Source organism: Labrus bergylta, chromosome 5 (assembly GCF_963930695.1).
Source record: "Labrus bergylta chromosome 5, fLabBer1.1, whole genome shotgun sequence".
NCBI lineage: Eukaryota > Metazoa > Chordata > Actinopteri > Labriformes > Labridae > Labrus > Labrus bergylta.
Window position 1 is genome coordinate 9,705,928 of NC_089199.1, and position 27,843 is coordinate 9,733,770.

At 39.6% G+C, this 27,843-nt stretch overlaps 1 protein-coding gene across 1 annotated transcript; it reads left to right on the top strand.

Annotated features, from left to right (window-relative positions):
- slc6a11b (solute carrier family 6 member 11b) lies at positions 1-27,094 on the top strand. The gene is made up of 15 exons (XM_020628964.3): positions 1-287; positions 984-1,208; positions 1,704-1,838; positions 2,145-2,285; positions 2,458-2,539; positions 6,168-6,300; positions 9,578-9,712; positions 16,743-16,846; positions 17,083-17,207; positions 17,703-17,815; positions 19,112-19,249; positions 21,556-21,658; positions 22,286-22,386; positions 22,858-23,028; positions 24,697-27,094. The coding sequence occupies exons 2-15, from the start codon at positions 1,001-1,003 to the stop codon at positions 24,838-24,840; spliced, it is 1,833 nt and encodes a 610-aa protein (XP_020484620.1). The 5' UTR covers positions 1-287; positions 984-1,000; the 3' UTR covers positions 24,841-27,094.
- Positions 27,095-27,843: the final 749 nt, after the last annotated feature.

Consider the following 27,843-nt stretch of genomic DNA (forward strand, 5'->3'; position numbering starts at 1 on the left):
TGGACCGCTTGGTGAGTGGGAGCGCAGTCGCAGGTTATCCATCGCCTAGTGCAACTTCTACCGTCACTCTGAGACGCCTGGGATCTTCATTAACATAGACGAGGGACTCGACTAAACAAATTCACTCAACGCGAATTCAAATCGTTTCTCTTTTGCCCCCCTCTCTCCGTTTTTCTTCACCCCCCTGCTCAGGATAAACCATCCTGTGTTTTGAAAAGTCAATTGTTGGTGCGCATCATTGGAGGAGCCAAAAAAAAGGAGTTTTGCCACTGTTCCATTGTAGACTGGTGAGTACAGGAACAACATTTTTCATGTATTTTGATTTCACTTTCTGTATTTCACTCTTTTCGTTTGGTTTTCAATCGACATAACATTCTGAGTTGGTATTACGCAGCTCACAAAGATGATGAGGGGTTGGGTTGGTTCGTTGTAAAGTAAAGTACGCTGTAACTATATTCCCCAAGTTGTTCATCTGTTTTTTTTAATGCTCGACAATCTTGTAGTTATATTACATTGAGTGAGACAGTTTATTCCGAAGTTAAAGCTTTAGTTGCATGTTGTAGGAAGCTTGTTTTTATATCTGCCCACTCACACACCTCCTCATTTATTTGGACAACATTTATGCACAATGTCTTCTTTTGCACTTAATTATGCAAGTCCTCAATTTAATTAGTAATTAATCAGGGTTAACTATTTACAAGTCCACTGTGTGCCCTTTTATTTAGTTTGTCCCTGATGGTCATGCAGTCTAACAATTACTGAGTGGAAATTAATTGGATTTCTTTCACTTAATTTGGATGTTCACATACAAAGATACTGACTTTTCAATGGGCGTGGTTTTGCATGAATGGGACAGTCCCACTCACATTCAGATGTCTCCAGAAAGATGCAAATTCTTGGGAAAAAAAATTACTGATCCATTTCAAGTTTTGGTTATGAGGTCACCTTTTTAAAATCTTCTGTTTTTTCCCCCTCTCTCACAGCGGGCTGCTGGAGAGTCATGACAGCTGAGAAGAGCGGGCCGGTTATAAACGGTAAACCAGAGGATGGTAAAGACCCGGACGGGTCCAGTTCCATTCTGGTAAGGGAATACAATGAGAGGGGCCATTGGAACAACAAGATCGAGTTTGTCTTGTCTGTGGCTGGAGAGATCATCGGCCTGGGCAACGTCTGGAGGTTTCCTTACCTCTGCTACAAGAATGGAGGAGGTGAGGAAGTTTCTCTTATCGGTGAACAGGGTCTTCCACACTTAATTAAAAAAGAATCCGCAAAGGGTTTGTGTTGGAAAAGTGGATGACATAAGAGAAACAAGAAATAAACAAATATTTTATCTTGTTTGAAACTTTCAAAATTTCATTTAAAAAATTTAAAGACAAATTCAGAACAAAGGTTTACTAGATATTTTATCTTCAAAGAAAGAGTCATCATCCATAATGCACATATATTATATCAATTAAAGAGATTAGTCCCATCATTAGACACCATCAGGGAGCCCAGCATGTATCCTCCACTTAGTCTAAAAAGGTCATCTTCCAGTGTGTGTGAAGTGTGGTAGTGAGTACCTTGGAACAGCTCTCACCAGTTAAGACATTAAGAGGTGTTTTTTTTTTCTTTTTGGTAAAGTTATGTTAAGTATTTATTCTGCCAAAGTTCTTTTGGAAGTGTTGATAGATTATGTTGTATTTTCTTTTCTGTGCGTTAAGGTGCATTCTTCGTCCCATATGTCATCTTCTTCATATGCTGCGGTATCCCTGTCTTTTTCCTGGAGACTGCCCTGGGTCAGTTCACGAGTGAGGGAGGTATTACCTGTTGGAGGAAAGTGTGCCCGCTGTTTGAGGGTAAGAAAAACACTCGCTTTATATAATTTAGCAGGATTCGCTCAGATTCTTTGTTGTTGATAAAGAAATGAAAGTAAGAACTCTACAACTACAAACTAGAACTTTGAGCAGGCTCATTCACAGTAAACAGTGTTATAAATGTGTTTTCAATGATTAGCTTGAGTCATTTGTTGTTCTACAAATTCAATTTTTTAAAACTACTGTAGTGTCCCTGTTTACATCCACTAGTCTGAAGTCATATGTAAATATAGCACATCACTTGCAGAGTTTTCATTGTCTTGATCCATAACTTTTTTATCTTTCTAGGTATTGGCTATGCAACACAGGTGATTGAAGCTCATCTTAACGTGTACTATGTAGTGATCCTTGCCTGGGCCATCTTCTACCTCTTCAACTGTTTCACTACAGAGCTGCCGTGGGCTGGCTGTGGGCACTACTGGAACACAGGTAATGTAGAAGGAGGGATTGGTGGATAAGAGTGGACGTTCTTCTTGCAAGCAGAACAGATCATGTGAATGAAATTGTATGTTTCTTAAGAAAAGAAGAAAAATAATTAGTTCCAAAAGCTGCAGAAATAATGCCAATATACTCTTAACAATATCTGATTTTGTTTATGCAGAGAACTGTGTTGACTACTATGGAGAAAATGCCACCAACATCACGAACCCCAATGCAACCTCTCCAGTCATAGAGTTCTGGGAGTGAGTAAATATTTCACTTCTACTTTTCCTCTCACATCATCTTCATGTTCTGTCATATTCATTAGTCCTAATGTGAAACCTCACATGCTCAGTTTGTGTGTAAAAAAACCATTGGAGATCATAAAAAGATGGTGGCTTTCATCTCTCTGGGCATGAAGTATTAATGATGTCTTCATCTGTACGATCACAACACACTGCAATGTTTTGTCAGTTCAGGCGTCTTCAGCATCTTAAGTCCTCCTTTGATGTAATCATTTACAGTAATATTGAAAATCTGAGCTTCTGACAGCTCCAGACTGTTTAAATGAACCCCCCTAGCCTTATCCCCGATAATTAGTCAGGCCTTTTCATATTTGTGTGTCAACAGGCCCTGGTAGGCCAGCTGTCTCCCAGCTAGAGCCGCTGCCACACTCAGGCCTTGCCAGTGTGTAATGCTGACCACGCTTCCTGTCTTGCTGCCAGTCGCTATGTTTACACTGCAGGGTCAAATCTCTGTCTTTTTAAGCTACTTGTGGCAGGCTAAGAGTTAAATAAAATTGGTATCCATGTTTTGAGATTAAATACAAATTAAGAGACATGATTTTTGTGAGAGCAATGAAAGAAAAAGTTAAGCGTGCAAAATAAACCTCACACTGGGTGAAGACATGCCCAAAGGAAATGGCCAAATAGCTGAACACCATGCTGCTGGCAAATATAACTACCCAACTAGGCTTTGTTTAATCAATGCCAAGACACAATGTCATGTTTTGCACGGATGTAGCATAAACAAACATCATATCAGGAAGTTTAAAAAAAGCTGTAATTTGTTGTCTGTATTATTCTTTATGTTTCAAATCATCATCATATGCTGTCATTCCATCTCAATTCTTTTAAAAACTTGAATTAATCAAATCAGTACACAAAAAATGCATTCTGCTCTTTGAATTCAATAAAAACGGTACTGTATATGAACTAACTAAAGCAAATCATAAAATTAGTCATTTTAAGAACAAAAAAACACATACAAATGAAAAAAATATAAATTATGGCATGCTACTGCATGAAGGAAAAGGATTCATGTGACCAGGTATAAGATACCTGACTTTTTTCACTGAGCTATAGTTTGAACCAAACTGAACCCTTAAACATTTCTAGATTTAAATGCTTATCTTAGAAAGTAGCTGAAACAGTATGCATGTAAGTAAAACTAAACTATGCAGTGCAACACATCCATAAAGAAAAAGCTAATTTAATACATTTGGGAACAGACACACGTCTATTTACACACATTAGTGTTCACATCTTGCCCTTCGGACTGACCAGGGAGGGATGGGGGGCTGTGTTGGACCTTGCATGTGGCCAGCCACCAGGAACATGTCACGATGATCAATGGCTGGTCAGGAGCTCTGGGGGTGAACTCGGTGGCAAAGATTTGGCAGCAACATGTAGCTCTGTGCCTCAGAGTCTTGCTTCTCATTCTCTGTCAATGTTTTTGACTGGCTGTGCTTCAACAAACAGGAAGCAAACTGTTGATTCACCAATGCCGACAAGCTATGATGTCATAATCGCTAACTGCATGCCTTGTATCGTGCACCTACGCCATTCCACATGTTCCAAAGAATATAACATTTTAGTTTCCGAAGTGCAATAGGCTCGTACTCTTATAACACTTTACAAGCACTTTACGATTCTATTGGCCTCATAACGCTTTGCAGAATGACGCCATTTCAAAAACAATCTGTATTTGTCTCCTTTATCAAATTATTTAAAGGGCTGAGCAGTACAGTTTCACGAATATTGAATTAATCAAAACTAGTTGGTAGTCAAACTGGAAATAATGACCAGCAAAGGTAAATAAAAAGTCACAGCCTCCGATTTTCTTTTTTTTTCTTGTCTTTCTCAGACAGACGCAACCCAAAATTGTTTCCTAAGGTTCTAAGATGATATTTCATAGGTTTTGAGTCATAAAGAATGTCTCACCCATCCTCTCTTTCATTGTGATACTCTGCTGTAAATGTGACTGACCTCTACCCACTAAGCAACTTAATTCCTTCAGAACAAGCAGGGTGGTCACCCTGGTGTGAGAACTCAGTTGGTCAAGCAGGTGATGTTGCTAGCAAGTTCTCATCTTAGGACCACAGAGCTAAAATTGGTTTGACACAGTTGATCAACAGCCAGTAGGTGAGATGGAGTAAAATGATTATCAATGCTTCTTGTGCTCACATGTTGTCATCTAAGGGTGTATTGTTGTTATAATACCAGGAGAACCTCCATTTTCACTGTCTGTTCTTTTGGACGAAGCCTTGTTTTGGCTCAAGGAGTTGTGGTTGACTTGTCAGGTCTGCCCCTGAAGATCATGTGGGCATAAACTCTTTTGTCACAATTTAAAAAGAGGGCTTGAAGGGGCGGAACATTCTGCATGATCAACTTGAACTGGTTCATGTCTGTAACAGAGGAGCCAATGTTGCATGGTGATGTTGTCCACCACTGTGCAGTTGTCTCACCATTACATCTTCAATACTCAATAGAAGCTTGAAGTGTTACAGGATGCATAGCAGCATGCGATCTCCCGTATGATTATACAACAATCAATCATAGATACAAAGCTGCCTGCTGATGTATTTGTGGATCTCACTGGGGATGCATCGTTTAAAGTGTGCTTAACGTGTTCCACTCTGAAATAATCCATGACATCTTGACCACTTTGGGTCAGTAGAGTTAAGAAGGAGGATTAAATGTTCCTCCATACTGTAGCTTCATCAACTAAAGGAAGAAGTCCACTCATGGGGCAAGCAGAAGAGATGAGCTATCATGGTTTCGAGACTGCCTCTCTTTAACATTCCTGTTATCAGCAGACGCATGGGAAGTGAAATCTTAGGTTGGACTACTGAAACCAAATGCTATCCTCACATTGTGAAAGCCTGCACTACTCCACACAAGTGCTTATTTATACTTTCAAATGTCCTTCTTATAACCATGTAGTTGCATCATAATCTACCATTGTTGTGGTCAGCATCAGAGCAGGGTTCAGCCATCATAGATGGTAGGAAAGAGTAGAAGGCCAATAGGGAATCTTAAAAGGTTGGGTGAGGTTATTTTGTAGTGCTGGTTAGTCTCCTTAAGGTTTAGTAAGGATTATACTGTGAGATCTAAGTGACCCTGGGAGACCAACAAGATACCTGTGAGTCCTTGGTAGTGCTCTGCGGTGGAGAACTCTCAAAAAGTTGACAAAGTGTTATTGAACCACTCTCAAATATAGCATATCTTTGTTCTCATTTAAAAAAGCGTATGTTTTATAAAAATTGTGCGACTCACATGACTGTGTTGTTAAAGAGTAAAAGTGCTATGAGGGATTCGTCAGGAGTGTAGTTAACCAGCAACATTTGACATTACTATTCATATTGAGCAATGTCAAGCAAATATTTAATTTTCATTACTCTGTGTTGTAACTTAGTTATCATATCTTGCACTCTGAGTAAAAGATTCAAAAAATGCCTGGGAAATAATCTCTGTGTGTTTGCAAAGGCCTTGTTTTTTCAGTTCAACCTTACTTTACTTTTTACTGTCATCAGCCGCTTCTACTCAAGTCAAAGCAGAGCATGCGCTCACTCAAATCAGTGATCATATTTGTTCTCTGTGCCCAAATCAGACGTAGAGTACTGAAGATATCAGATGGTATTGAGCACATGGGAGGAATGCGCTGGGAGCTGGCCATGTGTTTGGCTCTGGCCTGGTTCATCTGCTACTTCTGCATCTGGAAGGGACCCAAGTCAACTGGCAAGGTGAGAAAGAATCATGCAAATGTATTTGTATGTGTGTGGGCTTATGCCAGTGTGTATGGTTTATGTTGTTTTTGGTTCCAATGCAAAGAGTGATTAAAAAAATGTCAGAAATGCATGATGTTATCACAGCATGAACACACAATTTGTTGATGTAATACTGGTATACCATCGTCTAACTTATAATGTGGAAACGTGTGTATGCAGCTATACTTTTGCATGCTCTTCTTAATAGCTAATAGATAAGACCCTTTCCATTCTTGACCTCGAAACAACTCCTTACAACGCCACATGCATTCCTCGCTGCAAATGGAGGACAGAAGTGTTGTCTGACACACCCACTTCTACCTTTCCTTCTATCACCCTTTCCATTTTAATGTCATCCTAAAGGCTTTTCTCACAACCTCGTCAAGGACCGTGAGGACTCTGCACCTTGATGTGGTGGCTTAGTGCCTCTTGAAAAAGTATTGTCTAGTTCAATGAGCCAGAATGAAGAGAATTAGGGATGAGGTGAAAAAGAGAGGTAAGACCCAGAGTAAAGAGAAAAAATAGAGTGTGGAAGGAAAAAAAATAATGGTTTGGGATTCTACATGATGGGGAAAAAGACTAGGCGGTAATGCCTATATCTTCCTGAAGTGTCCTTTGTGTGGCTGTGAAGTAAGAGGGGAGAAGGCTTCTTCATGGACTGGCTTTAGCAGCCGGTCCAAGATTGATTCCTGTATTCACTGGAGGAAAGGAGAGCGTTCATGAGGAGCATGCAGAGTGTATCCTCAGCCTCCGCCTCTGCTGTCTCTCTCTCTCCTGCTATTAACCACAGCTCACTTGTTTTGAGAGAGAGAGAGGCGCTTTCTTCTCCCGACCATTCAGTTCCGACTCTGCTAAGCTGTTTGCTTTTGTTGGTCGTGTTTGCCCGCCATTCTCACATTTAAGCCCTCCTGTTAGATTTACGATGAGGCAGGGGCAAGTTTGACCAGTGAATTTGTGGTGGCTTAAATGTTTGCCCGTGGTGAGCTGGAAGGAGCATGTGGAGCATCAAAAGTTCATGGAGAGATTGAATATTGTGCTTTTCATCTCCAGAGAGATGGAGAGAAAGAGGGAGAGAAGGTTTAGGATGTGTGATCGTTTCATTTGACAAATTAAAGAAGGGATCTTCTGGGCAGGACACGACTTTTCCCACACTTTTGTTGTAGGCCACCCCTAGGATTACCAGAGCTTAGAGTGGACAGTCTCATTAAGTCACATAGATCCATATCATTATAATACTACCTTGTTTTGGATTTTGTTCTTCTTTGAAGTTTTGATTAAAGTTATAACATGAGATTGGTTGAAAGTACATCCAACTTGAACTGGCATTTCAAATCAGTCCCACTTGTCCATCCAGAAACAGAGAACCGGACTTTTTAAAACCTGAAACGTGGTTTCCATTCATGAAACTGCTGCTTGCTGTTGTACAGTAATGTGACCTGGGATGTACAAGTAATTAAAGTGCGTATGCATTTATAATTGTGTGCTCAAGTTGGTGTGAATGAATGGTCCACTTTATCTCTGTCTAGTAGTATGTGCACACCATTTCAATGTTGTGAATGAAGTTGTGTGTGTGTGTGTGTGTGTGTGTGTGTGTGTGTGTGTGTGTGTGTACTCATGCACTCCTGTTGGTGCTTCAAAGAGAAGCACATTTTCCCACACTGCCAGCATCACTCCTCTGGGCTTCTCCTGTTCAAGAGACGGGGCCAGAGGAGCCCTCTTTTCTATTCAGTCTCCTGGCCTGGCTCTGTTCTGTCCTGTTCTGTCCTCAATTGGACTTTGACTGGATGCCAGCAAGCCAGGGGATGTATGTTGCCTGCCTCTGCCTTCCAAGAGGCCAGGGTCTTTGTTCAAGGGGTTTCTTAGAGTCTTGAGATGTAGAGCACAGTTCTGCACAACCTGAATAGTTCAATAAAAAGGGGAGTGTTCGTTTGATAGTTAGCGAGTGCTAGCTACTGTACTGAAGGTATGTGTCATGTTTAATGTACTGAAGTTTTTCATGCATGATGGTCTACCAGATGTGTAAAGAGTGTTTGTTCATGATCCTATCCTTATATTCTTCCAGATTACAAATAAACAGGTTGACATTTTTGCATTTTACAAAAGGCCAAATGAAGTAAATGCAGTGCTGTAGGCTATGCTTTATGACTGATGATAAAAGCCATATGATAGATGCGATGAGGTGGTCTGATACACACTGGCCTGAAATCAGTTGAAAGATGTATGTATATTTGCAGAGGTTCCAATGATTTTTCATTTATTTCATAGATACCTTACACAAATTGTAAAACATAAACATATTTTATGTATAGACATTGTTACCCTGATCCAAGCCTGATATAGACCTGGTTTATGCTCATTGGGCGGCTGGGACTAATTGGTAGAGTCGATTGTCTCTCAACCAGATGTACGGGGGTTTCGATCCCCAGCCCCTGCAGCCACATGTCCGATGTGTCCTTGGGCAGGACACTTAGCCCCCAAGGTGCTCCTGGTGCTTCGTCGGCAGCAAAAAAATGTGTACGAATGGATTAGTTACTACAGATGGACACTTTACATAGCAGTCTCTGCCATCAGAGTGAGAATGTGGTGTGAATGGTTAGGTGTGACCTGCATTGAAAAAGGCGCTTTCAGTAGTCAGAAAACTAGGAAAGCGCTACACAAGCTGAAGTCCATTTACTTTATATGTAAAGTGTCATAAGATAACTATTGTTACTTGGCACTCTATAAATAGAAGTTGATTGATATTATTGTGTTATTGGCTTATTGGCTTACTTTCAGCCATTACTACGTTTTAGTCTGACTTAAGATGACTATAGAGCAAAAGTAAATATTCAGTTATATTTAGGTATAAAATGTTTAATTCCATGTTCATAGAGACCTGCTCGATGTTAAAGCTGTTAAGGACCTAAGGGAACTTAAAAGTGCATATTGTTCTATTCTTGACATTGATTTGCAAAGGAGCAAAAATGAAAAACTTTCCCCCCTTTTTTCCCCCTTTTCATCCAAACTCTTTCCTGTAGCTGTAAAGCATTATTTGTATATTTAAAAAAAAAAAGGTGCGGATGGGGAAGTTGTCCTTTGGCTTAAAGGCCAGCATTAATCTGATGTGGGTTTAATGTTTCTGCAAAGCTTCACTTGGACTTTAATTTATTTGCATTATCAAGATGTATCAAGTTTAAACAGTAACTGAAAGTGTGTGTTTCTTTACTCTGGGCATTAATTAGTATTCCAAATTGTGCATGTTTCATCCCTGCAGGTTGTTTATGTGACAGCTACATTTCCCTACGTCATGTTGTTGGTCCTGCTGATCAGAGGAGTGACGCTGCCAGGTGCATATGAAGGCATCAAGTTCTACCTCTACCCGGATATTTCACGTCTCTCTGACCCTCAGGTAGGCTTTGAACCCTCTGTATATTTGACAAACAGTGAAAATAATCTATTGTCTAGTGCAACTGAGATGATGCCACCTTCCTGGAGGAGTACTGGTTGCTCTTTTAAAACCTTTTATCTTCATTTTTAATGTGCCCCTGCTGTTGTCTTTATTTACATGTATGGAAGGGCCTCCCGTCATCCCTTTTTGAAGTCACCAGAGTGACTATCATGGATGTCAGAGGACACACAAAATGTATTTTTTCCTCTTTTGATCAGTGCTTTTTAAAGTTTAAAATGTGACTCATCCCATGCACAAATTGCAGCTTTGAAAAAAGAACTGTGTGCAATACATTTTTCAACTTTGCCAAAGTCATTACAACCTGCGCTGTTAATGCTATAAGCATTCTTGATCTTGATTGGACAGAAGCTGCATATTCAAAAACACAGGTCCAGTGATACTGAGTGTTTCAGCAAGAAAGGGGGTGTGTGCTTAACATTAAGGACATTACATAATACATGGTTAAAAGAACACATCAATTATACATCCTTGAAACCCCTCCTGCTGTAAACCCATGTCTGTATTATTTTCATTTCCTCAACTTTGACAACAGTATTTAGCAGCTTGAAACTACTTGATATTATTCAGAGGGGTTGAATCCATGAGATTGCCCTGTGCTAAAACTGTGATTATTTCTGACAGTTTATGCACGACAGGCAGAAAGTACCAGAGTGAAGCAGGAGGGGACAAAGATACTGGACTCATGAGAAGGAATTTATACCCCTGCCTCACACCCACGCTGAGTAGTTGCCAGAGGGACAGGTGGTGGTGGTGGTGTTGTAACTGTAGTGCAATTCGAAAGTATTCCTTTTTTATTACACATAACCCCAGTCATGCTCTAAATGGTACAGACAAAATGTTTATGTCTGCACAAATCAGTTCCTTGCATGTCCATTTAAGGTAGTAATATGCTGGTTTCCAAATTATAAATGGTACATCATTTTCATATAATCATTTATGCATCACTGAGACGGTCCGGCTCAATTGATATGGAGCCATTATTGTGATAGCAAAGCTGACATTTGAGATGATCAAGGGTCAGGTAAACAGTGTGCTCAGGATATGAGGCTAATAGAGGTGGTGCATTAACATATAACTCATGCAGACAGATACACTCACTCACAATGAGTAGACTCCTTGACCTTGCCTGGAAAAGGCAGACAGCTTGGGTCGCTAGGCAACAGTGAAAAATGTCAGTGGACAGGGTGTCATGACAACCTGAAATGAGAAAGATGAAGCATATCAGTTAAAAAAAACGAGCACAGATCTGAACATAGAGATGGAAATACACTGTGTCAATCTTAGGGTTTCTCTACATGTTGAAGGGGTCTAGATGAGACTTTAGTGAGAAGGATTAACCTTTTTTTCTGCCAGAAAGTAAAATAAACAAGATCAAATTTGTCTTGATGGAATTATACAGGGTGTTTTTGTTCTGGTATGTAAACTGTAATTGTAACTAGGCATATCACACGGTTGCTTTCTGCCTACAAAAACTGACTATTTATTTCCAAAGTCAAGGGAAATATCGTTAACTATTTAATGTTGCTAAAGCTTCATGCCTTGGACATTTAGCTTTAGTTGAGGCTTTTAAAGGATATCATCTTTGTGGCTTTCAAGTACTCAAGTACCTTTTTGAAGCTCTGGTTAGGAGTTGTTTACTGATTATGAAACAGGCTGAAATTAATATTGATTCCACTTTATGTGAAAGCAAACAAATTTGATCATCAACAAGAAGACTCGTTATTTCTATATAGTTCCTTTTTTTATGGAGATTAACAGCATGCTACAGAAACAGCCTTTCCTTTTTTACATTTTACACCATAAAAATGACTGATAAGTAATGTTTTTGACTATGAAAAGAAAGCAGATATTTTTGTTAAAAATACTACTTACATGTACACTATGACATCAACGAAGAGATTACTGCTTCGTCCAGAGACGTATCCAAAATTGACACAAACCGAACGTTCCTCACAGTAGCTTAAACTTTTTCAACAAGATTCTAATGAGATGGCTTCACTACAAAGTCAACTAAACTCAACCGAATCTCTGAAATAATACTCCGTAACCAGCTAGTTAGAACAAGAAAAACAATAAGGACAGCACTCCAAAATGAAATTGCCACACAGAAGTTTCGAGCAGACGCTCTTCCGTATACACAGGTGGGACTAATTTATACTTGTCTAATATAGGTACTAGTCCATCCCAGAAGAGCGTGTTTTTTTCTATCATTTTATATCATAAACCAGCTAGTTAGCCAGCCACATCTAAGAAGATCTAATGGCAACAGGAGTAATTCAAGCAGGTAAAAATAACTATAGCAGGCAAGAATTGAACATTGCACCTTGTTTAATTAACTCAAGATGATATGAGTTGACTCCCATTTGTATAATGTTTTCATGCTTGCAAAAAGGAGACTTTTTATTGGTAAATTTAAAAAATATTACAAGATTTCAAGAATGTATAAGCTCAAATGTGACTTCTTGTTCAGACTCCTCTCTCCTGTCTGAACACCTGTTTAACAGTCTTCATTGGGTGAGAGGCCTTGGATTCAATCATAAGGAATATTCAGTCAGCAAATGTGCAGACAGATGAGCCCGTCTATTTCACACAACATCTCGGGCAAAGGTGTTAGGAACATACAGTTTCTTGGCACAATTTTTGTTCGTATAAGACAGAACATTTACTTTGGATCTCTGTCTGTTAGCGTTTGCTTAAATTCACCTCTACATATAACACAACAATAAAGTTGTGTAAGATTTGCTTTTTCTTATTTAATAGCTCCCCAGCTGTTATCCACTTGGATAACTGTAGCATCTGTGAATGAGGTAAAGTTAGACAAGAGAACACAGGAATACAGATAGTGTGAGAGTGCGAAAGAAATGGATGGCCCAACAAAGACGCAAACAGAGGCACAGAGAGAGTGAAGGAGGGTGATAAAGCAGCACTGCTGTTTGGCAGAGGAAGACATTACTTCTGACACCAATGTTAAATTAGCTTCCTCAGGGACAATCAGGGCTCTGTTCTGTTCACCAGGCTGTAACGAGTGTGTGTGTGGCTGTGTGTCAGCCACTCTCCCCAGCTTCATCATGCCTCCCCTCTTCTACTTTTACCCTATACCTTTCTTTCCCCGGCTGTCTCCCGCCTTCTCACCCTCAACACTGAGCTGTGCATCACCGCCCTCCTCTCCACATCTCACACTTTGTATGCTCATCCTTCCCTGTTATCTGTATATGTTATAACTGAAAATGAGTTTCTATTTGTGTCTTTCCCCTTCCATCTCTCCAAAGTGATTGTTTCGAAAGTCAATATCTATTTTCATTCGCATTTCCAGAATATGAGTTTTTTTTCCTTAAGGCGCAATACAGCTAGTTCAAGGGTGCTTTTGTGTGGTACTCCTCTAAGTCAAAGACAGAGACCACATCTGAAAGACATCAATACATCATTGACCCCTTGATATGTTTGTAGAGGTAGCTCATTTTAAACAATTAGTATCCATCCACAAGTTAAAGTTTTGAAATCAAATAGAAGGAGTAGATGCAATTTTATTATCAGAGGCTTTTTTTTAATTTATTTATCAAAAAACATATTAGACATGACCCACCCTATCTGGAGTCATTCCTGGAGGGGACCTGTCAATTAGAACAATAAGAAGTTAATATCTTTAATTTACCATAACCATGATAACATTTATTATATGTCTCCAAGCTAAAGTGTAAAATCTAACCCTTTAATAATTTGTTTTCCTTTCTGACATGTCTCAATGTCACACTTCACATTTAAATATATCTAATGTATAGATTTATTTATTGGACATGAGGGCACCAAGAGTGGTTAATTTACAATTTAAGAACACTATCTTATAACCAATCCCATCCAGCCTACTCACAATAGAAATGTGTCCTGGAGCCACAGTCTCAACATGACCAAACACAAGCTGGCCAAATTAGGCACAACATCAACAAGTGATTCTCTCTGAGCCTGGGCCTTTAAGATTTCCCTGCGCTGTGCGGGCATCAGCCGAGGGTGAACTAAAGGGAACATTAATGAACATTAGGAGAGAAAGGCCTGTTCTTCCACAGGAACAATCCTGTGTTTGTGAGGTCACAGAAGTTACCGTGGTTACTCCCAGGAGGGAAAGAAGACCGTGCGTTTGTTAATTGTTTCTCGGTGGGGAAATGAGATTAGTAGCTGAATGGTGATGTGAGAGAGTTTTCAAAGAGCCATGCTGCATTAAGTTTGAATTCGCTAGGACTCCATGCTATCCTGCAGGTTCTGTGGACCTGTACTCAACAAAACTTGTTTTCATAAAGAACATTTCACTGCTGTCTTGGTGAAGAATTTAACATTTGTAAATTTACATGAAGCCTTTAAATAAAACAACAGAGACTGGATCCATTTAACTTGAATTTAAAAGTGAAGAAGAGCTTGCATTTTACTCCAAATTTTTTAAAATTTTACTATTAAACTGTGCTCATGAAACATCTGCTAACAATATGACAATTCGTCTTTTTAAGACAATACGTGCATTGAACCAGGGATCTATCCTGGATCTTTTACTTGAGCACAGTGTATACTGGGACAAGCTGCAACCCTTAAGGGAATTAAACTACTACAGGAAGTTAAAAAAAATCTAAGAACCCTTGAAGAATTTCCATTTTGTGAAGATTGCAAGGTCAGATCGTAGACTTTATAATAGAAGAGAACATTGCCACTCTGCTGCAACACCCAATGGTCTGCCTTTCCTCTTTCCCCCCTTTTTTTTCTTGGATTTTTGGGCACAAGTGAACGAGTTTGGACACAAATGGTTAACGTCTCTCTTCTAATTAGCTTAGCACGAAACATACCCAGCGCTAAGGACGACTATTCTAAAAATGGGACAACTAGTTCCATAATTAACTGTACTAAAGAAGACTTAAAATAACAGTGGAGATCAGACCACAAACTCATTAAGGAAATGTATACTAAGGTAGTAAAGACACTGAGAAGAAGGCTTAATTTACTATTTCATTTCATACAATCAAACTTCTTTTTGCAAACGCTGGCGTCTCCCCCAGGCACTAAAAAAAAATGTAGGTTCAGAGCACCTCAACACTGACTTTTCTCCTGAAGCTCAGGGCTACGTCCGTTTCGTACATACAGAAAACTGGTCAGATGTAGAATTAGCATGTTAGTTTAGCAGCTGATTACAGACCAACAAGTCATCTCTCACATGATCTATATGACTAAATATAGTGTTTAATAATACCCACAAAACATGGGGCACATTAAACAATGACTGAATTTTCCAGTCCGCCATAGTAATGGTCAGTCAACCGTGGGCATTTACTTTTGTTAATCGACAGGATGGGAACCATAGTCTCCACTTGAAAGTGCAAAGACTCCCCTAACTTTCTACTTATGTTGACGCTCAACTGCCAACGGTTTGAGGTAGAAAGGTACAAATAATAAAGATGTACGTATTCGGCCTATAAAAAGAATAAGTAAAGCCTATAGTATACTGCATATATTCTCCACCAAAAAAGTGGTCAGGAATAAATTAGTGAATGGAAAGGGGAATATTTGGTTACTGTTAGACTTTGTATCTACTTTTAGGATGTTAATCTATGATTCATGCTGTGCCTCTTGGAGGGGAAGAAAACGGTTGAGTTGAGCCATAATTTCATTACAAAGCCACTGAGATGATGAAAATCAGGTAGATGAGGGGAAGAAAAAGAATTCCGGGGGTTTCATTAGCAGATAAAAGCTCACCCACTGACGAATCACAGTAATCTCTTCAAATTCATTAAGCCGTTTTTTGTAAATAGGTAATTGAATTAACTTAAGAAGTGTCACTGAGAATTGACTGTCAGCGACAGTATAGAAGTGATGATTAAACGAGAAGCTATAGTAAAAGATGACAAAATGAGGACAATTTTGATGTAGTTCACATAAGAAACATTGTTTGCGTTGTTTTTTGTTGTTGTATTTGTGTACTGTGTGTTAATCAAAGAAAAACTGTACTAGATGAGGCAACATGTCATTGTTGTGGGCTAGTGGTTAAAATGATTACTTTCTAACTGCAAAGTTCCTAGCTTTTTTTTTTTTTTTTTTTTTTACAAAACAACGTTATTGTATGCTATAGCAACTTCTCTCTGTGTTCCTATGTTTACTGTCTGTAACTTCAATATCAGTCTTTCCAGTACAGTGAAAAGTGTCCGTTATAACCTAAAACAGTGAAAAGTTTAGGGAGTATGAAGTCAACGATCATCATACACTTAAGTCTTCAAAATCACCAGATTGAAATCAAATATCCTCTGCAAATGTCTCTCTGAGTCATGACTGTCTGCAATGAGTGAGAAGCGCAAGTCCCACCAACTGTGTTGTTTTTGGAGCCGTGTTTACATCAGGTTTACACTGACAGGACAGCAGATTCATCTCCTTGCATATAAAGATGTTTTATTCAAGGACTAGATAAAAAAAAAAGTAACCTAGCCCACTCACTACTTACTTTGATGTCAACAAAACCGTTTTAGATCACATCATTCCATGTCAATTTATATGCAATGTAAAGCTCCGAGCTAACTTAAGTGTGCTAACAATAGCTTGCTAACCCAACAATGCAGGCCACAGGCAATTGCAGCTCAAGCCAAGGACGTCGCTTGTGCTTAACTCCTGTGTGCGAACGTGAGGGAGGTTGAAGGTGTGTCGCCATAGGAGAGCGGAGGCTTTTAGTATGGCGGAAGTGCAGGAAAGGTTTGTTTTGGTTTCATTCTAGTGCTCAAGGGCGACATCTACTGGATCAGAAAGTCACACATTCTTCCTTCAAGCAATTGATTGAAAACATCAAGGGAGGGAATATAATTTAGAATTGTCTCAGTACAGTTGAAGTTATTATGCCAAGGAGTATTAAAGGTGGTCTTGTTGCTGGTAAAAAGCCTTTTTGTTGGATGTTAGTATACGTATTTGTCTACAACCTGTATACGTACTGTATGTTTATGATTTTTTTCAGGTATGGGTGGATGCTGGAACCCAAATCTTCTTCTCCTATGCCATCTGCTTGGGCTGTCTCACTGCTCTGGGAAGTTACAATGCTTACAACAACAACTGCTACAGGTAATTGTAGAGTCTGGATACTACAAGACCGATGATAATTAACACATATAAATAAGTAAAATGATGTCTTATGTTTTACTTAATCCACCGCATACCAACAAATACAAAGAATATAAGGAGGAAGAAAAATGAATAAATGAGACTGGATTGATTGGCACATTGTCCACGGAAAAGATTTACTGAGGCATAAAGTGTGCGTTGCCATTACTGTAAGGTCTCTATATTTTGCTTCTCAGGGACTGCATCATGCTGTGCTGTCTAAACAGCGGCACCAGCTTCGTAGCAGGTTTTGCTATCTTCTCTGTGCTGGGTTTTATGGCCTATGAGCAAGGTGTTCCCATCGAGGCTGTGGCAGAATCTGGTAAGAGAAAAATGATTGTGTTTTCCATCAAAATCGAAATAAAAAACTACCAGACCTGTAATGTGGTTTTACCTTTTACTCACAGCATATACTTTAGTCTAGAGAAAGCCTGACTGAATCTTTGTGCCCCTTCCTTCACATCGGGATAAAATGGTTAAACATAACCGGTTATATAACTTCACCTAACTTAGACCACCCCATAATGATTTATTTAAGTCCATATGAATGATTTAGTGAATATGACAGAGTGAGAGATTTGAAACGTTTGTATTTGCTCATGGGGAGGACAGAGCTTAATGTTTAAGATCATGTGTTTTTAAAATGTTACATTATCTCATCATATCTATGTCACAAGTACAGAGCACTCAGGCAGAGCATGCAAGTCATCTCCTAGCGAGAGATAACAAAAATAACAAAACACCATGAGTACTTTGAACTAAATTGCTATACTGTAAGGTAGGGCACTGAAATTCCTGTTAATGCTTTGTGATGCAGGTCCTGGTCTTGCATTCATTGCTTACCCCAAAGCTGTAACTATGATGCCTCTGTCTCCACTCTGGGCCTGTCTTTTCTTCATGATGCTTATATTCCTCGGTCTGGACAGCCAGGTAAGAATACAAACTGTTGGTGGAAAAAGGTATACTCAATGTTTTGGCTGAAATAACTTTCAATAACTAAAGTTTGTTTTTTTCAGTCTACAGAATAAAAAGTATGATTATGTATTGATTGGATTTTTTTTCTCCAAATTGTGTTATTTAAATTTTTGGACCTTGAATTTATCATGTAGTGTGTGATGATGTTATCACTACTGATTAATGACATGGATCGATAGATGAGTGGTAGGTGGATGGATGGATGGATGGCTGGGTGGGTGGGTGGATGGATGGATGGGTGGATAGATGGATTTGGATGGATGGATGGATGGATGGATCGGTAGCTGGATGGATTGGGTGGGTGGGCGTGTGGTTGGATGGATCGGTGGGTGGATGGATTGGGTGGGTGGGTGGATGGATGGGTGGGTGGGTGGTTGGATGGATCGGTGGGTGGATGGATTGGGTGGATGGGTGGCTGGGTGGATGGATTGGGTGGGTGGGTGGCTGGATGGAAGGATTGGGTGGATGGATGGATCGGTGGGTGGATGGATTGGGTGGATGGGTGGATGGATGGATCGGTGGGTGGATGGATTGGGTGGATGGATGGATGGATAGATCGGTGGGTGGATGGATTGGGTGGATGGGTGGCTGGGTGGATGGATGGATGGATAGATCGGTGGGTGGATGGATTGGGTGGATGGGTGGCTGGGTGGATGGATGGATGGATAGATCAGTGGGTGGATGGATTGGGTGGATGGGTGGCTGGGTGGATGGATTGGGTGGGTGGGTGGCTGGATGGAAGGATTGGGTGGATGGATGGATGGATCGGTGGGTGGATGGATTGGGTGGATGGGTGGCTGGGTGGATGGATGGATGGATAGATCGATGGGTGGATGGATTGGGTGGATGGGTGGCTGGGTGGATGGATGGATGGATAGATCGGTGGGTGGATGGATTGGGTGGATGGGTGGCTGGGTGGATGGATGGATGGATAGATCAGTGGGTGGATGGATTGGGTGGATGGGTGGCTGGGTGGATGGATTGGGTGGGTGGGTGGCTGGATGGAAGGATTGGGTGGATGGGTGGATGGATGGATGGATCGGTGGGTGGATGGATTGGGTGGATGGGTGGCTGGGTGGGTGGATGGATGATGGATGGATGAATGGATGAAAAATTCTGGGAAAGTGTGAGCTCATAATAACGATCTCTAATTCTAATTTTTTTTAAAAATCAAACTAGGCTCTGCCATCAGTCAAGAAGAAAAAAAATTCCCACTAAGATAATTAATTTTTCATTTAATTTGTTTTACAGTTTGTGTGTGTGGAGAGTTTGGTGACTGCTGTGGTGGACATGTACCCAGAGACCTTCAGGAGAGGTTACCGCAGAGAGCTACTGATTCTGGGCATGTCCATAGTCTCCTTCCTCATAGGACTCATCATGTGTACAGAGGTAAGACTCAGCTATTAATAGAGGTCAAGGTGAAACATGTATTCTATGATGTGTGGTCCAAAAAAGCACTTTTTTGCAACTTATATTTGTACCTTCTTTGGTATTTAATGAAAAACAGTAAGAAAAAATCAAATAGATACAGACAGGTTCATCCAACATAACTCAAAAGCTGTAAAATAATCTAAATGCATTATTTGGGGAAAAAGCCCAGAAACATGTATTCTATGTTTTCTACCTAACAGTTACCTGTTACTGTCAATGAAAAAATGGAGAGAAGGAGATCACATTATTAGTATGAGGGAGTAAAACTATGTATCACTATTGATTATATACCAATATTAGATGTATTTGATGCATTGAAATGATAACAATTGCAGGGCCTATGAATATCAGTTTACAGAATAAAACATTTTACCAATTTAATGTGACATTCCCCAAAAAACAGGCCCACTTCATTTTGTTGGTTGAACAGATACAGGTACAGATTAAGGACAATGATGCGTCTTTCTCAGGAGTGAAGTGGGGAAACGGTTGCCCATTACGTTTTCCTTTTCAGATGAGATTTTTTTTCTTAACCTTTACATCATGTCTGTGTCTTTTATTTCTATGTAGACATATCATCATGGTTGTCATTATCATCATCATCTTCACGGCCATCATTTCTACCTCCTGTTCACATGTCTGGGATGCAATCCAGCCAGGTATTTTGTAGATGAGCAGCCAGTAATCTGAATGATAAAAGTAAAGGCAGACAGTTACATTAAAATAACTTCATATTTTGATTATGTGGTCCACCCCTGTTTCCAGTCATTCTGAAAGACTTCTTGTAAATCATAAAGGTCTGTGTTCAGTTACACATCCAGAGCTTCGTCTTAATGTCTTAATGGAGTAGAAACCTGACACTATCAAAAAGTTCTGTCATCCACTAAAAGCATCTCATGTGTCGATATTCACTTCTCTCCACTCACCTCCAGTGTTAATGTGTTTTACTTTTCCATAGTGGTAATACCCATGAAACAGGAGAAAGAGTTTAATGCAATATTAAAGCACAGTACTTACTCTGTCACAGACTTCTGCATTGTCCATTCAGCTGACCTCTGTTTGTCATTGCCCATTCACATCTGTGTCACCCATATAGAAGAACTGCCAATTGCTCCCTCTGCTTTTACTTTCAGCTCTATGTGCACTCTGAACACTTGAGTCCTTTCTGCTGCCAAAGAGCCATCATGAATGAACTAGAGTAGGATTAAATCACAGTTCAAAAGGTCCTCCGAGAGTGTAGTTCAATACCTGGCTAAAGAATGGGCATGAAGACAGTCTCTGAGACATTTTGATGATATTCTGAGCTGTTTATGGGGAGTTCAGAGCTGTGATGTAACCCTGCTCTCAGATTCATGTGAGGTTTTTATTTATGATGAGCCTTTTAGTGGAAGCAGAATGAAAAGATAAGTAGTCATGATTCGAGGTAGGATATGGAAGAGTGTCTGCAAAATGTGAGCACCACTCTTGACATGAAACAATGGAGTCTTTTAAAGCAATAGTACCTATTGCCATTATATTTATTACAAAGGGGATGTTGAGAATTAGATTAAAAGATTAATACCAAGCTTGTACAGTATTTAAAGCTACGGCATGTCAGTTAGCTTAGCTTAGCGCAAAGACTGTAAATAATGGGAACATCGTTTTTCTTAAACTTGTACAATTTACACAAAATATAACAAAATATATTATTATATTATATCCATACCCTTGAAAATGCTGGTAAATTGTCATGACTCATAGGGTAACTGAAGTGTCCTATGAACTGACAGATTTAAATCGGGTATAGCAAATTAGTTCATTTCACGAAAGGCAAACAACTTCATCATCCAGGAATGTGTTACAGTGCACGATTATTACACAGAACAGAGATGCCTACAGTAAAAATGGGAAAAAAAGGATTATGCTAGCTGAAAATGCTTTTCTGCAGTATGTGTGTCACAGCCAGAATGTACCTAAGGACAGTGTGTGTAGACATAACATAGACATAACATGCAATAACAAAATACTAATATAACAACATACTGTATAGATGTTTTATTTAGTACACATTTGCTGGCAACAACTTAGTACTCGTAACTGACAGAGTTAATGTTCTGCGGTCTATTCAGGAGGAAATCTCTGTTAATGTAATCGAAGCAATAATGCTGTCAGTCTCTGACAACCAAATCAAGCACACCTTATTCCCTTCAAAATCAATGTGATCTAATCAAGTCTGAGACTTGAACGTCTGTTACAGGAAACTGACACCTGTCTCCTCCTATCAGGGAGGGATGTATGTCTTCCAGCTGTTCGACTCGTACGCTGCTAGTGGGATGTGTTTGCTGTTTGTGGCCATATTTGAGTCCATATGTATCGGCTGGGTGTACGGTAAGATATCAGTCTCCAGTTAAAATGTAACTAAATATGTAATATGTAAATTTTATGTAACTTTCTTTGTCATACTTGTCACCACAGATAAAAGTAGATTCACATTTGAATAAAAACACATTTTAGACATCTCTGCACAGAAGAAAAGGTTGTTTCACAAACATTGTGTCATGCTACAACATCCCTCCTGCAATCGTATTTCTTCCCTGCCCTCTGCTGGAGAATGGCTTTAAATACATTCCTGACTCCCCTGTTGTAATACAAGGCACACTATTATTTGTAATCAGAAATTATGTCATCACAGCAGTGTGAATGATTGCCATTTTGTATTTTTCTTCAGCAAACAAAACACCCTTTTTTCTATTAAACTTGCCCTAAACAAAGAGAAAGGCTTTTAATTCTGTCTTTCAATTGTCTGCGTGACTTGATAGAAAATACTAATGAAGTATTAGGTAAGGAATGTTTCACATGAATCAGGGCTGTCTCTCGGGGAGTGTAAAACTAAATTGTGTCCACGTAGTAGTGGCAGCTCTATGACGACAGCCTCATACTGTCAAAATACATCAATCATTATATTACTGTGATGATCCATGCAGAAACTCTTAAGTCTCGATATTTGCATTTCAGGTAGTGACAGATTCTACTCTAATATTGAGGACATGATCGGCCACAAACCTGTCTTCTTCATCAAATGGTGCTGGATGATCCTGACCCCGGGCATCTGTGCTGTGAGTCTCACTGTGGACACAAAATCAAGAGCAGTATTACTATTGCATTACAGAATGCAAACACTGTATAATGTAAATAAGCCTTGAATAATGAAGGACAGAAACTTTCAGGAGATTCCTGTCTGAATTCATCATATTGGTTGAAATTCATATGAAGAGCAGATTTAAATGTTGGGATAAAAGTGTTGAATTTGATTATGGTTCTTCCTGTAAAGATCATTCTATGGATAAAGTTAAGTTTTATTCTACAGAGGTTTCATTTGGCGTGTACGCCTACAACATTCTATTTTGGGGTTAAGTACTTCTTGAAGCAAGCAAAAATACTGAAAACAAAACTTTTTTTGTTTATACATACACCAACATGAGTTACATCACCACACCCACTTAAAATTCCTCTATTCAAAAATGGGGGTTTCTTTTCACAGTGTAAATAAAATCTATAAATGGTGCTTCATTTTATGTCTGCTGCAGGCTATTTTCCTGTTCTTCCTAATTAAATACAAGCCTCTGAAGTACAACAACGTGTACACCTACCCTGACTGGGGCTACGGTATTGGCTGGTTCATGGCCATGTCCTCGATGGTCTGTATTCCTCTGGGGATGATCTGGATGATCTGGAAGACTCCTGGAACCTTTTCTGAGGTAAAACACGCAAGATCTTACACATTTTACAAGTGGTCTTTTACTAAAGGGAAAATGTCACACAGCTGTTCCATTACAAGTCTGTAGTTGAATGACTTACAGTAATGCTCATGTGTTATCGAATATAGCTATATTTTTATCACGTCACATAAAACTATAGATGCATTAGCATACAAGTAATTACTTGTAGTTAATGAATCAGAGTATTCAGATGAACCATTTAGCTTTAAAACTGAACAAAAATGTCCCTGATTCATTCCAGGCTTCGATCTTTCCTTCCTTGGTTTCACATAGATCATAGACTTCCTGAAAGATGTATATAAGAGGTATACAGTGTCCTTTCCATTATTATTTTCACTGATTTCTCCTTATTTCCACAATATTTATGAAGAGTAGAATGTCTCTAGGGCAGTTAAGCAAATATTTTCTTGTGTGTCTTCAGCAAATCTAGCAGAACCCTTTTCTATGGTTCAAATATAAAGTGTGATAAACGTTGTAAAAATTGTATTGTGGTTGTTTAAGGTTTTGATTTCTGGTTAATTTAACTGTCAGCCATACCACTTGCATTACAACTGAGCAGTTCTTTCCTCACTCCGAACAGCAACGGACAGTTTGATATGTTTCATTTGGAAAAAGAGATTAATAAAGGCAGTAAAAGAAGATCATAAATGTTATTCGAGGGAGAGCTGTTTTTGTGGAAGCAGAACTGGAATCGGGATCAGGAATCATCATACTTGTGCCACCTAGACCCTTGTAATGGAGAAAGGAGTGTAAGGAATCCAGCTGTTGTATTTCTCACATCTGATTTTCTAAGAGGGATTGCGTCTCAGTTGGACGATCTCCCATCATTTCTCAAAGGAGGGTCAAATAAGCAAATTGCCAGTTTCTAATGTAAGATATCATTGGTGTAGCCTTTGATTGATCTGAGTGGAGGGAGAGCAATTGAGCTGCTGTGTTCTGGATCATTTGTAGAGGTTTGAGTGTGCAGGAAGCCCTGCCAATAGGGAGTCGCATGCTCATAACAAGAGCATGCACCAGGAGCTGTGTCGCATGCTCTGGAGGGTTGGTCTGATCTTACTGATCTTGCACAGGGCATATCAACATGACCTAGCAATCAAGACCATGTGAACCTTGAAATATAGCTGGTCATCAATCATGTTACCTATAGGTTCCAGGCAGACTTTGTTGGTTCAAGTTTGGTCGGTCCAAGCTGATTATCGATCTGTCGTTGCATAGAGGGACTGGCCGGGATGATAAGGTGCTCACTATCTGATAGCTTGAGTTGAAGGTGGCGATCTTTCACCCTTGTAGAGATATCTGCAAGGAATGTCTTTCATCCTGGTAGAGATATATTCAAGGCATGATCAAATCAGGGTGGAGACTGTATTGTCATCTGGATATAATTACAAAAAGAGCTTGGTATCCTCTGCATAGCAATGGTTTGAGAAATGATGCATGTAAATGTGGTTTATTTTATTTGTCATAATGTAATGGTCTGCATATGTTTCAGTTTTAGAATTTGGATTCATTTTTGTTGATGCTTTCTCCTGGTTCCTTTCAAAGTGTATGACTTCATGCATAAGCTGTACCTGCTCAAAGCTGCTTATTGGAGTGGCATTGTTTTGGTAGATTAAGAGATAACCTCTTTTCTCTCAATCCTCTCTGCAGAGAATAAAGAAGCTGACAACTCCAAGCCCAGATCTGAAAATGAGAGGGAAACTCGCCGCTCTAAGCCCTTATGCTGCCAATGACGCCAAACTCAAGGCTGATGGGAAAATATCCACCATCTCAGAGAAGGAGACGCATTTCTAACTGACCGCCCAACTGGCCAGCCAAGCTGCCTGCCGTCTTCACAATAAGTCAATCAACCGGAAACTACAGCGAACAACTACATAATCCAACACAACACAAAACAGGAGAAATGACTGGGAGTGTTCATTTTGTTTTGTACAAAAAAAAGGAAACAAAGGAAAAGTTATCACATGATTATAGTCTGCTTCTGGTTTGCACAAACTTTGATAACACATTTGTTGTTTTCAGTTAACATTGCGACTAAAGCAACTGTTTCTTTCTATTCTAACCATTAATATTTTTAAAACAGTTTGATGACATTCAATATATGGTTAAAAAGTTGTCTTGGTACCTTGTCAGTATTGTTCACACTAGTGTTGTGGCCTTTAGACACTTTGTGGTGTGTTGTAAAGGCTTACGGTGACATTCATTGGCAAAGTGCTGTGCCTCTCGTGTAGGTACTAGGTACCCAAATGTGACTAAGATGTAGCAGCTTGAGGACCATTCTACATAGTTTTCTTGTGTTGAGAGGAACACTGCATTGCATGTTAGTAGGCTATAGGAGGGCATACCCTGAACATGAGTTGTACATAGAGTTATGGACTTTATCTTACCCAGTCGTGGCTGTGAGGGCTATAAAGTGTTTTGGGGCCTTAGGTTATTCTTGTTCACTTGAAATCAATGTTATTTCTAAGCAACATAAGCTAAAAAAAATGCTTATTGGATGTAACTGAATTATACCATGAGGTTGTTGATCATCGTGTTAAGATATAGTGGGTCTTTGAGGGCTTTGGTAATTTCCATAGAACCAATGTAATGGGATGTTACAGTAATATTGATTGACGGAAGAAAGTAGGGCAAAGTTTAAATACTCTCTGAACCCATTTCCTTTATTTTTGGTCATCTTCAATTTTACATCTCCAGTATTTTGCTACATATGTTCACATGTCCGAAAATAGCACAGAGTGACTTGCGGGCCGAGTCTAAAAACACACCTCTCTCTCCTCTAGCTGCCCTCCTATAAGTCGTGGCTCTCTGTCATTTCACAGTAATTATGCTGAGCCTAACACAGAATGACAGACAGACGTGTGTGTCCCCCCCGCCAGGATTTTTATTTCTCACTCCGCCTGTAGAGAAGAGATGGACGTCGATCAAATGAGCGTTTCAAAACCAATCTGTCTGCTCCTCCCCTCTCTTTTTATTCTCTCTACTTGTCCCCTTCTCTCGTTTCTCTCGCTGTCCTTCCTTCTCATCTTCATCCTCTGCTTGTCCTCCCCCACTCCTCTCACTTTTTGTTCTGTCTTTGGCTTCTCTTTGTCACATTGGGTTTGGGCAATAACACAGGCCTCATATGATGCAGCTGAATGGTTTATATTTCGTCACAGACCTGTGCATCAGAGATAGCCTGGTTACTGATTAATGCTTCTGTGACCTTTCTCCTGACATTGTAAACCTCACTGAAAAAAAAAAGACATATTTTTATGATACTGTCTGTCGTTGTGTTGGGGTAGGGGACCACAGTCTGTTGTCAATGAGCTGGTCTCATTGTTCATTGATCTATCTCAGTCAAAAACAACCTCAGTCAATCAGCACTCGAATGAATTCAAGTTTTCCTACCTCCCTTTCTTGCTTGCTTTGTCCGACTTTCTCGCTCCCCTTCCCTTCCCTTCTCTTCCCTTTGTCCTTGTTTCCTGATGAAAATGCAATCAGAGGAATGCATCGGAGGGGATGAACTCAAATTTCTCTCTTTACAGTTTTTCAGGAGGAGGCAAAGAGAGCAGATAAAGACATAAGGGGTTGATGAGCTGAGGAAGTGTGCGATCGAGTAAGTAATGAGGGATATCGAGGAAGTGATTAATGGCCGAAGCCCCTCCTGTCTAAGCTGTGATATCCTCTTAAACATGTGATTGGTCCCTCTGGTTTTGATGCATTATATCATCATTATCACCTCCTCACTGATGTTAGTGCAAGTTTTAAGTCCTGTGCATCGGAAACATATAGCCTGCTGTTTAACACTGATCGTGTTGATGTACATTTTTACATCTCTTTTTAGGAACCTGTGGTCTATTTCTTGAGATGAAAGATCTTTTAAAATTGCTGTATTAAAAAGAATACATTCTATGTTTTGACTTGGGATATGGCGCTCAAAAGATCTTGTTATAGAAATATAATGAAAGGTGTTACTGTTCTGTACTGTTCTACACACATTTTGGTATTCACAGGACACATGAACTGTCTGCTTACTCATTTTTAAGAATAAATATAAAGGAAAGAAGTATAGAGTCATGTCTTTTTGTTTAAATTAAACTTAAAGGTCACATATGCAAAATACACTTTATTGTGTCTTTCTAACGCTAACATGTGTCTCTAGCCTGTCTAAAAAAACCCCAAATAAGGGATAAGTCCATCCTCTGTCTTTTGCCTGCTCCACTTTTCAGAAAATGTGTGCTCAAACAGGCTGTTTGATGATTTCTCCCTGCATGACATCACAAGGGGCAGTAACCCCTCCCTCAGGTGGGTGACACTCCCACAGTTAGGTGTTTTTTCTGCCCTCTGAGTTTGCTTTCTCACTGTAAATAATAGAGCATGGAGCAAGGAAGTCCTAGCCGCCCTAGGCGTTACTGAGAGGGGCGTGGTCTGACAGCTCATTTGCATTTAAAGCTACAGACACCTAAACAGCCTGTTCTGAGCCAGTCTAAAATAGAGGGGTTTATAGGCATGCTAAAATACAAGATTAGAGTGGATTTATAGCAAGATACTTCACAGACATGTTTTTGGGAGCTCTGAGACGTTTTTAAACTCGAAAAGGACCTTTACTCTTAAAATTCATCTCTGCAGTTATTTTGGAAATAAATATTTGTAAAAATCGTCATGAATGCCAATATTTTCTCCTAGAAGTCACTTGAAAGGGTTTTAATATCTCTATTTGAGAGGGCAATTTAAAGTTGAAATGATAGAATCAAAGAAGATAAGATGGCATTTTACATTAAAAGTCCAATCCAACAGCTAGATCATAGAGGGTTA